Source organism: Canis lupus, chromosome 18, assembly GCF_003254725.2.
Source record: "Canis lupus dingo isolate Sandy chromosome 18, ASM325472v2, whole genome shotgun sequence".
Taxonomy (NCBI): domain Eukaryota; kingdom Metazoa; phylum Chordata; class Mammalia; order Carnivora; family Canidae; genus Canis; species Canis lupus.
Window position 1 is genome coordinate 43397181 of NC_064260.1, and position 16723 is coordinate 43413903.

Sequence of the window (16723 nt, forward strand, 5' to 3'; positions counted from 1 at the left end):
GGGTGGGCAAGGTACACTCTGGTTCGGGCCTCCAGGGGAGGGTCCGGGGCCCTCCTGCAGCTCCTGGGAGACTGAGCACCTTCCCCGCTGACCCACACCCTCATGCCCCAAACCAGACGGAACACGAAAAGGAGCTTGAAGAACTTTGATTATGAAAAAGAGATGTACAGAGGAAGATGGGGGGAACCAGCTCCAAAACGGTAGCAGAGGGAGCCTAGACCCCAGCCATAGATAGCAGCAAGGGGAGGCCCCCAGGCCCCACCACACAGGTGCTCCAACTGAAGCCCTTTCCACTGAGACCTTAAATAATTTAGATAGCAGGGAGGGGGGTTAGGGTGGCAGGGTTGCTCCGGTGTCCTCAGGAGTGTGTGAGAGCCAAGGTGGAGGGCAGGGGTGAGCCATACAGGCCCAGCCTCCGGAGTTCAGGCGCCTCGGGGCTGCTGCAGGGCAGTGAGGTATTTGAGAGCAGCAGCCCCGTAGCGACGGGACAAGTCCTGGTGGAACTCATCCTTGAGGGCCTGGAGGCAGTCACGGTAGGTGGGGCTAGAGCGGAAGCGAGAGATGTCAAGGCTTGGGGCATGTGGCAGGTGGATGGTGAAGGCCTCTGGCAGCACCAGGAGCTCGTATTCCTGCAGGGGTAGAGGCAGAGGGACATTCATTGCCTGGGCTGGGGGGAGGATTGCAGCTCGGCGGGGTGGGGGCAGGTTTATTTGGTAGCCCCTAATAGCCAAAGTAAGGGTCAAGGGCAGATTGTAGTTCTACACAGAGGTGAAATTTCTAACAGTCCTGCCTAACGGAGCAGTGTGCCATGCTGAGGTGTAGTGAGCTCTCTGGCCCTGGAGGTATTCAAATGGAAACTGGAGGTAGCAAGGCATGTCCTCACCTGTGCATCCAGCTCCACGATGTGGGCCACTTTGTTCCAACCGAAGCCCACGAATCGGGGGTCATAGCGGGGACAATCACGAGGCACCACCACGTAGGGCTCGTAGTCAGCTGCCCACTGCACACGGTATGGGGTCCGAGCTTGCCGCCAGCGGACATAGTCTGTGGCCGCGTGACCCCGGGGCCACTCGTGGAACCTGTGGTACAGGATGGGGCAGGGTGCCCAGCTAAGGCGGGGAGCTCGGTGAGCGGGCGGGGGCCGCGTGGGGAGCGGAGCAGCGGCCTCCCCTACCTGAAGGTATAGAGAGCGCCGGAGTCCAGCAGGGCCAGCAGTTCGGCCTTGGAACTGGGGAAGCTGAAGCGGTAGTGGAGGGTCTCGAACGCTGGCACCACCAGAGCCGCTTTCTGCTCGCTGCCCAGCTGCAGCTGCTCGATGGAGGCCCTGAGCGGGGAGCACCCATCAACAGGGGAGAAGAGGGGAGTCGACTCCCCAGGCCAGGGGCCCTCACAGACACAGTGGGGCGTCTGCGGGGAGCAGGGCTCCCTCCCTGCGGCAGCCCAGAGAACCGACATGGGCGCCCCCCGCCCCAATACAAACCCATCTTACAGAGGAAACCGAGGCCCTGGAAGGCGCAGCCACACGCTTGCGAGGGTCCTGGGGTGCCCACCCCCGGCCTCAGGCACCCAGAGGCCGTCCCTCCCCGCCCTCCTCAGGCCCACCTGAGGTAGTCGTAGAGGGAGAAGGCAGGCAGGAAGTCGATGTCGCTGAGGAAGACGTAAGGCGTGAGGGCCTGGGCCAAGGCCACGTTTCGCAGCTGGTTGACGGGGTAGAGGGGGCCCTCACGGTACACCACGTGGTAGGCCACGTCCTGCCGGGCGGAGAGCACTGCCGAGGCCTCGACGAACCGCAGGAACTGCTGGGCCTCTGCGTCTGTGAGGTACAAGGCCAGGCTCATGGGGCCCGGCCAGTGCCTGCACAGGGCTTCTAGCATCTGCAGCCTGGGGCGAGGGGGGTGGTCAGCCCAAGGCCAGCTGGAATACCTCCCCGGGGTCCTGCCATAGACACCCTTCCGGTGACTTCCTGCGCACCTGCCACAGGCTTTTTATAGGGTCTTACTGAATCCTCCCACGTACCCCCCCGGGTGGGCCCTTTCTCATGGAACAAATAAGAACACCAAAGGCCAGAGACCTCAAGACTTGCCCGTGGTCCCAGGGCTACGGACGGGCAGTTCCAGGCACCTGCGAGATTCCCCAAACCCAAGCCCTTAACCGCAGCCAGTGTCTCCACATTCTGGAAGTCCTCAAGCATGAGGCAGCGTGAGCTCTTCCTTCCGCCCACTGAAACCATCCTCTTGGAGATTCCCGGTCCCAGCCCTGCCTCACTCCCTGCCGCCGTCCTCGGCCCTCTCACCGGTCCATAGAGAGCTGGGCCACCAGGGTGACGTCGTGAGGCCGGCCGGGCGGCGGCACGTGGGGCAGGAAGGTGACGTGCACGCGGTGTACCATGAGCTGCTGCTGCCGGAACTCGAAGCAGGCATCTTCCTCGTCCAGGTGTGCCAGGGCCTGCTGCAACTGGGGGGAAGGGGGGGTGTCCCAGGGACATGAGTCCCCAGACAAGGCCCGGGCCCACCAAAGCAGTGGGGGGAGCGTCCCCGGAGCCAAGGGTAGGCGGCTCCCTCCCACCTGCTTGGCCCCAGACGGCGGCGGGCTGGGGCACCCGAAGAGCTCCCTCCGCAGCAGGTTCCCATCATACTCCAGGAAAGTCAGGTAGAGGTTGCGGAAGTAGGCCACGTGCTTGTTCTTCACACGCAGCTTCTTTGGTGAGTTCCAGTGGATCACCTGGGACCCAGGAGGGTGTTGTTCAGGGGATGGGAGCAGGGAACAAGAGCCCCCCACTCAGCAGCCCCCACCCCACTCACCTTGAGATCAGCTGCCTCCGAGTAGCAGCGCTCGGCCAGCGTGTGGTCTGACAGCTGAACGTTCCAGACGCAGGGCAGGGGCTGCACCAACCCCGGGTGCTCCTTGATAACGGCATTGAAGATATCCTGGGCAGAGACAGCTGTCGTGCCTCGGCCCAGAGCCTGCTCCCTGCCCGCCCCCCCCCCCAACCCGGGGCAAAGGCTGCCCCTGACCTGGTCCGCCAGCGAGGTGGAGGGCAGGGTGAGGAGCTCCTGCCCGGCTGTCAGCTTCCACATCTGCTCCCAGCCAGCCTGCCGGAGCCGGTCCAGCCACAGGAGGATCACACCTACCCAGGGGAAGGGGCGTCATACTCACCTGGGCTAACCCTGCTCCTGGGGTCAGGGGTCATGAAGCTGTCTTTTGAATGTTTACTCTTTGACTTAGTGGCATTTTCTGACTGTTCAGACAGGAGCGTGGACCAGTTTGGCCAATGATCACTCCTCTTGGGGGTGAAGGAGGACACTGCACAGCTTACAGAGCACCTCCACAGGCATCTTCTCACACTCAGTGACCCCGGGACTGGCAACGTCATCCCCATTTAATGGATGAGAAAACAGAGGCCCAGGTGGACCAAGTGGCTTGGCCAAAGTCATTCAGCACAAATAGCCAAGGCTGGAACTGTTTCTGGCTCTTCTCCTGGTGTTCTTTCGACAGCACTATTCTTCTGGGGGTGGGGTGGGGGCTCCTAGCATTCTGTGCCCTGCCCAGTCCCTGGGGCCTGAGGACCAGTGGCCACCCCTCCTGCCTCCCCCAACCACTGGCCCACCTGTGTTAAATCCCCGGCCCAAGGCAGGCCAGGGCCTGTGGTTCCTCCAGAGGTTGCCCAGGTACCAGTCGCTCTGGTTCTCCACAAGACCGATCACCTGCTCGTCTGGGGAGGGAGGGCACGAGGGAGCTGCCTGAGGCCCCCACTGGACCTCGGATCAGCACTAGGCCACAGCGGGGCCTGGACAGGCCAGGGAGGGGGACTGGCTGGGGCTGGGTCCCAGGTCGTCTCTCACCAGAAAAGTGAGCAAAGAGTGCCCAGAGCTCTGCAATATCAGAGGCGAAGGTAACGTCGGTGTCCAGGACAATGACACGGGCCAGGTCAGGGGGCAGGACACCAGGCAGCACTAGCTTCATTAGCCCGTACAGGCCAGAGTAGTGCTTGTTGGGAATCCAGGAGATCTGGGGCTGTAGGGTGGGGAGGACAGGGCATGAACCTGGCAGAGAAGGGCCCATGAGTGCCAGAACCTGCTCAGGGTGACACGGGGAAGAAGGCATAGGCCCAGGGAGGCTGAGGGATTGGTGCTTCTGTAGGTGTGATGAGACTGGGGGTCCCAGGCAGCTCTAGCCTCTCTGCCACGCCCCCACCCCATGCCCTGCGAGGAAGGAAAGAGCTGGGCACCGCCAGAAAGAGGTGCAAAAGGGCCAGGGCTCCTGCCTTGAGCTCCTCCGCGTCATAGAAGCTGACCCGGACTGCGGGCACCATCCACGTGTGGAAGAGCATCTCCAGAATGTTCCTGGCCGTGGCATCAGTCACCAGATGGAAGTGCAGTGGATTTTTCCTTTGGGAAGGACAGGTGAGGAAAGCCGCTAGGCCCAAGAAGGAGAAACAGGGGACAAGACCCTCTGGAGGGACTCAGAAGTCGAAGCACCAACTTTGACAAAGAGCTTTTCTGTACCGGGACCTTCAAGGGAGGAAGGGACACTGTCCCTGTGGGGCAGATGGGGTAACTGGAGCTCCCATATGTTCCCCGAGGCTTTGTTCCCTTCCCCACTCCTGACTCCCCGCCCTCTCCCTGACACCTGGTTATACCTGTAGAAGAGCACAGATTTCACCAGGGTGACGAGGTCTCGGCTGGAGTTATGTCCCGCACACACGACGGCCACGTGCAAGAGCTGGGGAGGGGACGTGCAGGTGGGCAGCGGCCCCTCCCCCGCCAGCCGCTAAGACCTAGGACTGGGCAGGCCGGGCCGCGGGCAGCGAAGCCCCGCCCCGCAACAGAGCTAAGGAAGAGGCGGGGGCGTGCGGAGCAGGGGTCCAGCCCTATTTCACAGATGGAGAAACTGAGGCCGGGAGCGGGGGAGGCGTCCCCCACCAGCGGTCAGTCCGGAGCCACCTGGCGGAGCGTCGCCAGGTGCAGGGATTCCCACGGGGGCCCGGGGGCCCGGCGGGGGGGCGCCCCCGAGATTCCCGCCGCCAGGGGCCGCGCGCACCCACCTCGCACTTGGGCAGCGGCGGCCGCGGCGGGACGCAGTCGGAGCGGCTGTGCCCCCCGCGGTGCGCAGGCGGGTCCCCGTCGACGGCAGCGGCGCCCCGCGGCCGCCCGCCCGGGGAGACACACGGCGTCGGCGCGCAGGGGACGGAGCCCGGGTCCCTCCGCGCGCCGCCTGGGCCGCCGCACTCGCACTTCCCGTCTCGGCCAAACTGGAAGAATCCGACCAGGAGCAGCAGGAGCAGCAGCAGCAGCAGCAGCAGCGCGGCGGCCCCCAGCGCCCGGGCGCGCCCTCGGGGCAGCATGGTCGCGGGCGGGGGCTCAGGGCGGGGCGCGACCCCGGGCCGGGGGCTCCATCGCTGTCCCTGTGGATCGCGGGCGGAGGTTGGAGGCTCAGCCTGGGGCGGCGGGCCCGACGGCCGCCCCGTCCTCCCTCTCGCCCTGAGTCGCCGCCGCACCTGCTCCAGGGGCTCGGGGACGCCGACGACCCGCTTCCAGAAGCCGGCCGGGGTGCAGGGCCCGGGTGGAGGCGCAGGCCAGCCCCGTCCGAGCAGGAGCCAGCCCCGCCCCCAACCTGGGTTCAGGTTTCACCTCCGCTCGGCTGAGCCCAAAGGGGCGGGGACCCCCCCGGGGGTCCAGCCCCTGCTCCGGCATCCGAAGGTCCACCCCTGAACTCCCCGCAATCCCGGGAGGTACCCGGAGAACCCCCCCGGATGGCTGGAGGGAGCGGGGGCAGCCACCCGGGAAGGCCCAGTCCCCGCCACCTGCCCCGAGCCCATCCCCCTCTTCCCAGCTCTGAGGCCCCATCTCCTCCCCTCAACCTCCCACCGGGGGAGGGGCCCGTGACCCCGGCCCGGGATCAAAGGGACGGCCCGGGCTAAGGAGGAAGGAGTGGAATGCGCGGCCTCGGGGGTCAGGGACACCTGCTCCGGGCCCTGGAGGCGGGGCACCTGGAGCTCCCGGCCGCTCCGCCCCGTGCGTTTCTGGCCGGCGGGCCTGGCGGCGCGGCCGGGACAAAGCCGCCTTGCGAAGGTCGTCTCCTGCCCCCCCGAGCTGGCCTGGGGCCTCACCGACGCGGGAACCAGAACCCCCCACCCTTGCCTGGACCTGCGCATCGTGCCTGGTGCCGGGGCTGTATTTCTAACCGTGCCCCACCTCGCACCCCACAGCAGGCCGCAGCCTGGCCTCGGCGCTGGAGGGAGAGGTGGGCGCTCTGGCCCGGAACAACGACAGTCACGGTTGACGGAGCACACACTGAGCCAGGCCCGGAGCTGAGCTTTGAGAAGCCTCAAGTCTCAGTCCCCTCCCAAGAAGGGACCTGTTAGAACACCCACCCCTTCCCCCAGGCCCCTTCCCTGAAGGCAAAGTGTCCAGTTGCTCTTCTGGAAAGCCTTCCTGGGCCTGGACTTGCCCTGGATGTTCCTTCTGCCTGGATTCTTCCAGAATCTCACAAGGCCAGCTCCTCCTTCCATATCTCTTGGTTTATTTTATTCCTAGCAGTCCTCTGAAGTCCACCTTGTGGACTTGTGTGTAGCAGGTCTCCCTCTCGGGAAGGCTGCTCATGGGACTGGAGCCTTGTCCATCTTGCGCTGCCCTAGGCCCCAGAGCCCCCCCAGGGTCCAGCAGCACCAAGCGGGAAGTATGTGCTGCAAGTGGCCGAGTCGCAAGAGGTCTCTCGGTGACCCGGGTCCCTTTAGCCCAACTTCACCTATAAAAAGTGAGGGCCAGGGGCGCCTGGGTGGCTCGGTCGGTGTCTACTTGCAGCTCAGATCGGGATCTCAGGGTCCCGGGATGGGGGGACGGAGCCCTTCGTCCAGCTCCCTGCCCAGCAGGGACTCTGCTTCTCCCTCTCCCTCTGCTGCTCCCCCTGCTTGTGCTCTCAATCTCTCTCTCAAATAAAGAAAATCTTTTAAAAATTTATTTGTAAAAAGCGAGGGTCTGAGAGACCCTAACCCCCAAAGCAGCTGTGGGAAGCAGTCCAGCATGAGACCCCTCAAGCCTCCTCCTCCAAGATCCCGGGATGCCTTTCTCAGGGAGATGGGGGTTTCCAGGAAGGTCCAGTTTTGGAGGCCAGGGGTAGTGGTTGCCATGGAGACCAATGGTGGCTCCCTGAACATCTGGGAATTAAGAGGAGATGAGGGGATGCAGGGGCCCTCCTGGCCTCTAGAGCTTTGAGCTTCCAGCCCCCTTGACCCTCACCTCTAGCCTGGAGCTGGAGTGGGGGGTGGGAATGATTACTTCCCCAAGACTCTCAACAGAGACGGGGGACGGGGGTGGTGTAAGGAAGGTGAGGAAGAGGGTAGAGACAGGAGCCGGGGGCCACAGAACTTGCTGTAGCTACTCACAATGCCGGCCCCACCCCTGGCTTAACCTTACCACTCAGGGGCAGTTCCCTGCTGAGATGCTTGCTGTAGGTCCTCCAGAGGTTATTCTGGAGCAGGGGGAGTGGGAGACAGGTGTGGGCACATGAAAGGGTGCTGGTCTTCTAGGACGGAGACCTGGTTTGACCCAGCTTTGTCCAGGACTTTGCTGTGTGACTTGAGCCCACTCAGGCCCCCTCTCTGGGTCTCTGGGTCTCAGTTCCCTCATCCCGGCTGGTCTAGCTCTCTTCTTCTGTGGCTCAGGGCGGACTGAAGGAGGGAAGTTCTGGCCCAACTTGCCCAGAGGCCGTTCTAGCCCAGCCAGGTGATCAATTCCAGGCAGGGACCCGGCAGGGAGGGGCTGCCCTGGGTGCCTCCTGCACACACGGCCACTCTTTGTTTCTGGGACCTAATCAGGCCTGAGATCTGGGGAGGAAATTCAGGCAGCTGTGCTGCTGCCAAACTGGCTGGGCCCGTGCTCCCCTCCCAGTCCTGAAGGGAAGAGGAGAAACAGATGCTAGTGCTCCTCATTCTGTGTGTGTGTGTGTGTGGGGGGGTGCTGCTGCTCTGTCCTACACACATTTTCTCCCCAGAACCATGGGACCATCAGCCCTGGGAATGTCAAAGAAACCTCATACTCCCAGTCCTCACTCTCTCCATTGCTGCAGAGGCTGCAGAATGAAGGACTGGAGGAGTGCCCCCTGGTGAGGTTTGGGAACATGTTCATTAAGATGGGGTACAGGGCAGCCCGGGTGGCTCGGCTGTTTAGCGCCGCCTTCAGCCCAAGGCCTGATCCTGGAGACCCGGAATCGAGTCCCACGTCGGGCTCCCTGCATGGAGCCTACTTCTCCCTCTGCCTGTGTCTCCGCCTCTCTCTCGCCTTGTGTCTCTCATGAATAAATAAATAAAATCTTAAAAAAAAAAAAAAGATGGTGGGGGTATAAGGAGGAAAGGAGAAAGCCTCACATGGAATGTGCTGAGTCCTGGTCTTTAACCCCAGCTGCTAACTCGACTCAGGACCAAGTAGCCTCAATGTGTCACTGCCCTTGCTGGGCTGTGGGCAGTAGGAGAGAGGGCACTGCTGTGGGAGACACACATTGTGGTCCACTTGGCCAGTGCCATGCTATGTGACCTGGGACAAGTCCTTTCAACTACTTGGGCCTCTTATTCCCCATCTGTGAGAAAGAGTGCATACCTAGCTGGCAACGTTGCCAGGAGTGGTGTAGGAGTGGGCCTGGCACCCACGAGGTGGTGAGAAACGATGTTGCCCGCCACCACCTCCTGTGTTCTCCAAGACCTTTAGCCTCTCCTGAGGCCCCGGGACACAACCCCCTGGGTCATAGTGCTTGGCATGAGTGAGGAGGGCAGCTAGGATTCCCCTCCCAATATAGAAGAAAACTAAGCTGGAGAGGAGGGGGAGGGAGGGGGAGTGCAAGGAGGGGCTGTGGCTTTCTAGCAAGGTGCGTTGCTTAAAACCGCCTAGATTCTGTGGTCAGGCTAGACCAAGATTCGTTCGTAAGCAGCTCTTTCCCCTTCACCTGCAGATGATGACCCGTAGAGAGAATTGGGCAAAATAATGTACTACTACTTTCAGGGTACCAAGGCCCCGAGGGCCACGTCCCCGCGGGCTCAGCCCCGCGACCCCACCCAGGCCCCGCCCCTTTGCGCACAGCCAATCAGGGGCGGCCTCACCGGAGCGTCAGCTCCCTACCTCCCGCCGCTCCTCTCCCGCCACAGCCCCTTCTAGGGAGGCCGCCCGGTTTGGGAAGATTCCCAGGAGTCTCCCCCCCGTCCCTTGGGGAGCAGCTGAGGACCGGGAGGTGCACCCGTGGGCCGAAAAGCGCTTTGAGATTGAGGCCGACTTCGAGGACCAAGCCTCCCCTCAAACCATTTTACAGATGGGAAAACTCGAGACCCAGAGAAGGGAAACACTCGACCAGGTCACCCCTCGGCTAAGAGCGGAAGCCCGAAACGGAGTTTATTCCGGGAAGATGGGAGTGCACGTCCGCACAGTCCATGCGGGAGCTGTGGCCGAAGCCCTGCACTAACAGTGCTGACCAGGGGATCGAGACTGCGTGGAAGCCTGGACTCTTCCTTGCCTCAGTTTCCCCAGCACTCCCTCTGGTGGGGGACGGGAGACGAGGCAACTGGCCAAACGGGCTCCTGCCAAGACCCTCCTCGCGCCTCCCCAAGTCTGATCGAGGTTCCTTTAGCGAGCTGCCTCCCGGCCCTTTAAAATCCGGCCCTCCCGTTCGAGCCTCTCGGCGTTCCATTGGAGAGACTCCAGGGTCCTGGTCCCTGCTCTGGCATGAACTGCTCAGACTACCGCGGGAGCGGCCTGGAACTGCTAACTGCGCAGGCGCAAGAGCAGCCCACCCGGAAGGCGGAAAAGCCCGGTTCCAGCAGCGCCGGGAGGGTGGGGGGCGGAGAGCGTGTCAGCCAATGACCTGAAGGAGCAAGGAGGGCGGGATCAGGCCCGCAGTTGCTAAGCGCTACCCCGGTGGGAGGTGATCTGAGATGTGGGGTGAAGGGTGGCTCAATGGCCCTTCACGTCACCACCCTTCTGGCCCTCGGAAGTTGAGCAACGGTGAGGCGGGCCTAGGACCGGAAGCAGGAAGGAGGGCGCAGGAAGCAGGGTGCTGCAGCCCGTCGTACAGTCGGTCCGTGTGTCTGTCGGTCCCGAGGGCAGGATGGAGAAACTGCGGCTTCTGAGCCTCCGCTACCAGGAGTACGTGACTCGTCACCCGGCCGCCACGGCCCAGCTGGAGACGGCAGTGCGGGGCCTCAGTTACCTGCTGGCAGGTGCTAGCCCGACCTTTGCCCCACCCCTTCGGGGCTCTGACCCCTGACCCCGCCGGCCCCTTCCCTTCAGAGTCGGGGTAGTGACCGCTGTGCTTGAGAACTACCTTGCAGGTTCCCGTAGGGCATAGGGAGGGGCCGTCGGGGCCCGAAGCCGCAGGCTGAGGCAAATGCTCACCGCCCCCTCGTGTGCCTTCCCCCAGGTCGCTTCGCCGATTCGCACGAGCTGTCGGAGCTGGGTGAGCGGGGCCCTGGGCTGGGCGGGGGGCGACCGCCGGGGTCGCAGTCCTAGGTTTTCCGTTCGATCGTCCTGTGCTGTGACTGAATCGGACAAGGCCCAGCGGCCACTGTCTTGGGCCCTCCGTGTCCCCATGGTCGGGAGACCAATCTGGGGGCCTTGACTGGTCGGGCAGCTGGCCAAGTACCTCTCCTGCCTTTGCCCGGTTAATCCTCCCTATAGTCCTATGAGGTAGGTTCTGTTACTGTCTTCAGTGTCCGGTTGAGGGGACAGAAGTTCGGTGAGGTTAGGGGACAGCTACTGATGATCCCGGAGCCAGGATTCCAACTCGGATTTCTCACATTCAAGGAGCCCCACACTGTAACTGCCTCAGGAGTGTTTGCCCAGGGAGCCCTGGAGGTAGTGAAGGGAGAGATGGAGCCGCCAGGTGACCGGTGCCCAACAGCAGGGCGGCAGCTGCTTTGTCACCGAGATCAAACCATCCTTTCTTGTTCCAGCCACCCACACGAGATCCTCCTGCGGAGTGTGGAGCTCGGAGGGGGTGGGTGGGGAGGCAGGTTGGTTTCCACACAGTCTGCAAGTAAAGTCTGGAGTAAAGCAAGTGACAGGCGATCCCTGCGGCCCTGGGGAGAGGGGGAGGGTGTCGAGGCTGCAGAACCAGCCCTTCAAGGCCACACCGTCCCCCTCAGTGTACTCTGCCTCTAACCTGCTCGTGCTGCTCAACGATGGCATCCTGCGGAAAGAGCTTCGGAAAAAGTTACCTGTGGTGAGAATTCCATCGGGAGCTGCGGGCGGGAAGCACAGGGACTAAGAGTGAAGGAGTAACCAGCAGCCCACGTATGTAGCATGGGCTGTGGTCTCAGAGCGTGAGACGTGCCTCCGTCCGTCTGAGTTTCAAGCCATCTCGTTAGGTGAAGGAGCGAGTTGTCAGTGCCCCTCAGATGAAGAGACTGAGTTTCAGAGACCTGGAGTAGCAGGTCCCACCTGGAGAACTCAGGCCTGCACTTATAGTTGTAGGGGAAAATCCACTCCTCCTGTCAGGCTTCCTAGGGGGGAGGGCCTGGGGCAGCCCCCCACCCCCGAACCCTGACCTCTGGGCCTGGGGTCCTTGCAGCCTCTGTCCCAGCAGAAGCTGCTGACATGGCTGAGTGTGCTGGAGTGCGTGGAGGTGTTCATGGAGATGGGGGCCGCCAAGGTGTGGGGTGAAGTGGGCCGCTGGCTCGTCATCGCCCTCATCCAGCTGGCCAAGTATGTCGGGACCGAGGAGGGCAGGTCCTGGGTGGGGGTGTCTCGGGACCAGCAGTTCATATGGGGTTCACAAGAGCACCCCTGACCCCCTGGGGCTAGCTGCCTCCCCTGCACTCCCCACCCAGGGCTGTCCTGCGGATGTTCCTGCTGATCTGGTTCAAGGCTGGCCTCCAGACCTCACCCCCCATCGTTCCACTGGACAGGGAGACCCAGGCACAGTCCCCAGGTAAGCTGCTTCTATACTCTGGGGTGGCCTGGGACATGGAACTAATTTGTGGGTTCAGAGCGGGCCAGCAGGAGTAGCGTATTGTCTGTTTATGGAGCACATCTGTCCCTATCAGCTCAGTTTGCTCTCATCACCCTGTAACGTACAGAGAAAAAAAAAGAAAAATTAGGCGAGGGGCAAAATCAGAACTTGGACTCAGAACTACTGGCACCAGAGTCCTCATTCCTTTTTGTGGGTGGCAGGAATAGGGGGCAAAGCATGAATAGGACACAGAGGTCTTGCCAACCATGTCTTTGGGACTCGTTCTGTATTTCAAGAGTTGCATGAGGCAGGGTACTTGACATATCTGTCCCTTCAGGGCTTTGGACTCCTCACCAATTGGCCACCGGGCCTGGCGCTTCTGGCCTTCAGTGGGGACCATTCTTTGTTTCTCTACCTGGTCATATTGCAAGCAGGGGACTGAGAAGACCTGGCCCTTCTGGTGCTGTGGTCCACACAGTTATGGTTGGGCTGGGCCTTCCTGGCCTCACTCCAGTCCCTGGGAAGCCTGGGTTTGGGGCAGCTCCCCTGCCTTGGGTGATGCTGGGCTTTGCCCAGGCCAGGGGGAGTGCTGACCAGAGCACCTCAGCTGCCACCTTAGTGCAGGCTTTTCCATGTCCTTCCATTCTCCCCTTAGCCTGTGAGCATTCTCTGCATGCAGGTTCTCTGCAGGTTCTGCTGGAAACATGTCCCTTTGACAGAATCTCTGTCCTTGCTCTTAGATGGTGACCAGAGCAGTGGCAGCCAGGAGCAGTCATACGTGGGGAAGCGGTCAAATCGAGTGGTACGAACCCTCCAGAATAGTAAGTGTAGGATGTAGTGGCCTGGGCACCTCAGTGCTGAGGTCAGCCGCGGCCTGACTGCTCATCAGCTGCCTTTGTGTTCTAGCTCCCTCCCTGCACACGAGGCACTGGGGAGCCCCCCAGCAGCGGGAGGGACGACAGCAGCAACAGCGTGAGGAGCTGAATGTTCCCCCCACCCCACTGGGGCTGCAGGAGACCATCGCCGAGTCCTTGTATATTGCCCGGCCCCTGCTGCACTGTATCCTCTGCCTGCGGCTGCCTGGCACTACAGGGCGGGCCAGGAGTGGGGCGGGCGGGTGGGCCACGTGCTGGAGACATCCTTGACACCTTGGCCGTCAGTGCTCAGTCTGGGCCTGTGGGGTCAGCGGTCGTGGACACCCTGGCTCCTGTCCGGCGTCGTGGATGTGACCAGGTGAGCCTGGGTCTGCCCGGGGAGTGCACTCCTTCTGCCGGGCTTCGTGCTGCAGGCCTGTGCAAGGGGGGCACCTGAGCAGACCGGGCCCCCATTGCTAGCCCTGACTGGTGCCCCTTCCGGCCTCCAGCCTGAGCCTTCTGAGCGACAGGAAGGGCTTGACCCGGAGGGAGCGGCTGGAGCTACGGCGCCGGACCATCCTGCTACTCTACTACCTGCTGCGCTCCCCATTCTACGACCGCTTCTCCGAGTGAGGACAGGCCCCTACAAGTGGCGAGGCCCACTCTCGGCTCCAGCCCCTGTGCATGCCTTCCCTTCCTCCCAACTTCCTCCATCCTTGGGCACTGAGCACCCACTGTGTGCTGTCCTGGGTGTAACCATTTCCCTGGCCTGGCCCAGCCCTGCCCCAGAGCTGGCAGGCCGTGGGCACATACATGCAGGAGTTAAGCAGCATCAGCTCACAGAGGGCAGGGCTACCAGGATGGTGGCGGGTGCGGACTTTCTTCCTGTGAGGTAGTCCGGATCCCCACTTCACAGAGGAGGCCCTCGAGGTTCAGGGAAGTTTAAACAGAGCCACCCAGCCAGCCAGTGGCAGAGCCAGGTGCCACGTCTGTGCTCTCCCTTGGCCTGTCCCTACCATGCCCAGCACCTGCTCTGTCACCTTCGAGGGTCCAGAGCTTCCAGCTTCAGCCAGACACAGAGGGCCTACTGGTAGCAAGTAAGGGGGACTTGGGGGCAAGTTCCCCAAGGCCTGCCAGGTGACTGCCTGAGGGCAGACAGATCTGAGGAGGGGTCCCTCTGGACAATGCCAGGGGCCATGGGATAGACTGGGGGCTCCTGGAACCCCCTCCATCTCTGTCTTAACTAGTCCTCTGCTAGAAGAATAGTAACTGGAATTACATACATACATACATTTATTTATTTATACTTTATTTTTGAAGATTTTTTTAAAAACATTTTATTGATTTATTCATGAGAGCCACAGAGAGAGAGGCAGAGACATAGGCAGTGGGAGAAGCAGGCTCCCTGCGGGGAGCCCGATGTGGGACTCAATCCCGAGACTGCAGGATCACGACCTGAGCCAAAGGCAGATCCTCAACCACTGAGCCACCCAGGCGTTCCTAGAATTACAATTTAATATTAAGACCACACGACCTCTGTTTTGCTTTGGTTTGATTTGCTTTGTTTTTGAGGCAGTAGGAAATAGGTTTACACCACATTGGTGAAAATAAGCCTGGCCCAGCAATTCTTATTTTTCAGATAAGTGCAAGCTCACAAGGTACTGAAGCCAAATCCTATTCCTAGCGCTAAAGGAATATTCCAGAGATATACAGGGACCATATGACCTCTCCCCACAGACAGCCTGCACTTTGCAGAGGAAGTGTAGCCCCAGGATCTTGGAACTGAGGCATTTTGAGGCAACAGTACATGCAGAGATGGCTCTGCAGGCAGCAGGCCTCTAGTGGGGCATGCACACCTGCCGACCTGAGCAGCCTAGCACCCTTACAGCAGTGACCCAGACTGAGAAAGTTCTAGAAACCTGTCAAGAGAAATTCCTGGTCCCCCCCAGAGGATAGGAAGCCCCCTTTCCTTACTGTTGGAGACCGAGTATGTCTCTGGAGCTGGGCTGCCCGCCTGTCGTGTGACCTTGGGCAAGTGGTTGAACCATACTGTCCCTCATCTGTAAAATGAGGACATGAGAGTGCCCACCTCATTGGGTTGTTGGAGGTCTTAACTGACCTCATCCTACAGTAGCACTTAATGCAGAAACACTTAACAAATGCTCAATCTAACCATTGCTTCTCTCGTTACGATCCCGAACACCATTGTCTTACCCACGTTCTCCCGGGGGAAAGCCCTGTCTCTGAAACAAATAGGGCCTTGGGCCTGCCCCTTCCGCTGAGGGTGCCCCCCTCAGACTGCTCCCCTGCGACCTGGTCACTCAACATTGACTTGTGAGCTTTCAGGGTGGCTCGGCTCTTCTGACTGTCCTTCCCTCGGGGCCCTCATCGACCCTGTGCTGGGATTGTCCCGCACGTGGAGCATGTTGACTCAGGGGGAGAGCAGTGGGAGGAGGGTCTGGGGTGCCGTGAGTAAGCCACCTGCCCAAAGCTGAGCTGTGGGCGGCCCGAGCCTGTGGCCCAGAGCTCTCCTCCTCTTGTACCAAGGTCTGCAGGCACCCAGGCCACCCTACTTAGCCTGCTCCCTGTTTATCTTCTCTCTGCAGGGCAAGGATCCTCTTCCTGCTCCAGCTGCTGACAGACCACGTCCCGGGCATTGGCGTGGTCGCAAGTGAGTATGGGATAGGGTGTGACGGTTACCGAGTATCATGAATCTTTTGAGTGGCCCCGGGCCTTCTGTTTTATCTCCTTGAAACTTGATTCTTAACACCATCAGGAGAGGGAGCCCAGATGTCAGGTTGGGTGGGTGACAGCTTCTGGGCAGGCCCCAGGCCTGAGCCATAGAGCCTCAGGGGTGGCTGGAAGAGGGTGTCCTGTCTTGGGACACCCTGGGCTGTCAGCCTTTGCCCTGCGCCGGGATCCTGGAGCTGTACACTCCTGGCTTCTCTGGGGATTCTCTGGCAGAGCTGGAGCCCACCAGGCGTTTGGAGCTCTTACCTCAGCAGAGGAGGTCTTTGCAAAGGGAGACCGAGGTTGCTACCCATGGCGCCTCCCTAGGGGCGGCCAGGCGGGGCAGTCAGTTGGGCTTCTGGCTGGGCAGATGTGAGCAGCTGTACTGGGCAGCTGTGGCTCAGAAGGGCCTTCGGTAGAGCAGAGTCAGATTGGAGTCTGGCCCTCAGCCCCGAACTCTTTCATTGCAGGGCCGCTCATGGATTACTTGCCCACCTGGCAGAAGATTTATTTCTACAGTTGGGGCTGACACATCCCGGGAGTGGGTGCAGGGAGGGGCAGGGCGGCATGTTCTGCTGCTGTGGGCAGGGGGTGCCTGGGCCGTTCAGTTCCCCGGGGCCCCTTTGCCCTAATAAAACTGACTGGCAGCGCCCGAGCATGTGGCCTCTCCATGCCCGCCGCCCAGGGCTCCCAGCACCCCGCCTGGCCAGCAGAGCACCCCCCTGACAACCTCGACTTTTCACCCTCGGGTGATGGAGCCGCTACTGCTCGCACTTGTCCCTGGGCCGAGAAGCCTCTATCAAGACTGGGACCTGGGCTCCTCTGGCCACAGAAACCTGGGATTTAAGCGTCATCAAACGTGGGAAGCTACAGACGTAAACTCAGCTCCTCTCACCGGTCCCTGGTGACAGAAGACAAGGCCGAATGGGCAGTGGGCGACAGCTGCCTGTTGTCCTCTGGCCAGAGCCTCTGCCCCTTTCTCCAGGACCCTGTGGATCCTGCCGCCCTAGGTGGTGGCTGCAGGCCAGCCTCTCTGGGTGGAGCCTGGTGAAAGGTGGGCCCGGTGTGGCTCGGGGACACGGCAAGCCCTGAGCCCTCACTTGACAGCAAGAGGTCTTCTCCCTGAGCAGAGGAGATCAGGCACCAGCCAGCCCTGGGGCCAATGCTGGGGGTGGGCTTGGAGGGTCCGGGAGCCCAAGAGGCTCTGG

At 61.5% G+C, this 16723-nt stretch overlaps 2 protein-coding genes across 6 annotated transcripts; one reads left to right on the top strand and one right to left on the bottom strand.

Moving 5' to 3' along the window:
- Nucleotides 1–131: 131 nt before the first annotated feature.
- LARGE2 (LARGE xylosyl- and glucuronyltransferase 2) lies at nucleotides 132–5634 on the bottom strand. Of its 4 annotated transcripts, none has more exons than XM_035701224.2 (14): nucleotides 5498–5634; nucleotides 5045–5404; nucleotides 4640–4722; nucleotides 4295–4388; nucleotides 3843–4014; nucleotides 3608–3712; nucleotides 3015–3127; nucleotides 2802–2927; nucleotides 2566–2721; nucleotides 2294–2454; nucleotides 1603–1881; nucleotides 1175–1324; nucleotides 884–1079; nucleotides 132–629 (listed from the first exon to the last, which is right to left on the bottom strand). In XM_035701224.2, the coding sequence occupies exons 2-14, from the start codon at nucleotides 5342–5344 to the stop codon at nucleotides 423–425; spliced, it is 2142 nt and encodes a 713-aa protein (XP_035557117.2). In that variant the 5' UTR covers nucleotides 5345–5404; nucleotides 5498–5634; the 3' UTR covers nucleotides 132–422. The 4 variants fall into 4 exon arrangements, with proteins under 4 accessions (XP_035557117.2, XP_048953034.1, XP_035557116.2 ...); XM_049097077.1 differs by having other exon boundaries at nucleotides 2802–2903; nucleotides 4265–4388; XM_035701223.2 differs by having other exon boundaries at nucleotides 2294–2448; nucleotides 4265–4388.
- Nucleotides 5635–9107: 3473 nt separating this feature from the next.
- On the top strand, nucleotides 9108–16170 carry PEX16 (peroxisomal biogenesis factor 16). 2 transcript variants are annotated; one of them, XM_049096309.1, is made up of 12 exons: nucleotides 9108–10201; nucleotides 10402–10437; nucleotides 10934–10993; nucleotides 11126–11202; nucleotides 11551–11684; nucleotides 11810–11910; nucleotides 12672–12752; nucleotides 12838–12990; nucleotides 13092–13164; nucleotides 13295–13414; nucleotides 15392–15456; nucleotides 15986–16170. In XM_049096309.1, the coding sequence occupies exons 1-12, from the start codon at nucleotides 10090–10092 to the stop codon at nucleotides 16042–16044; spliced, it is 1071 nt and encodes a 356-aa protein (XP_048952266.1). In that variant the 5' UTR covers nucleotides 9108–10089; the 3' UTR covers nucleotides 16045–16170. The 2 variants fall into 2 exon arrangements, with proteins under 2 accessions (XP_048952266.1, XP_025307753.1); XM_025451968.3 differs by lacking the exon at nucleotides 10934–10993 and having other exon boundaries at nucleotides 9111–10201.
- Nucleotides 16171–16723: the final 553 nt, after the last annotated feature.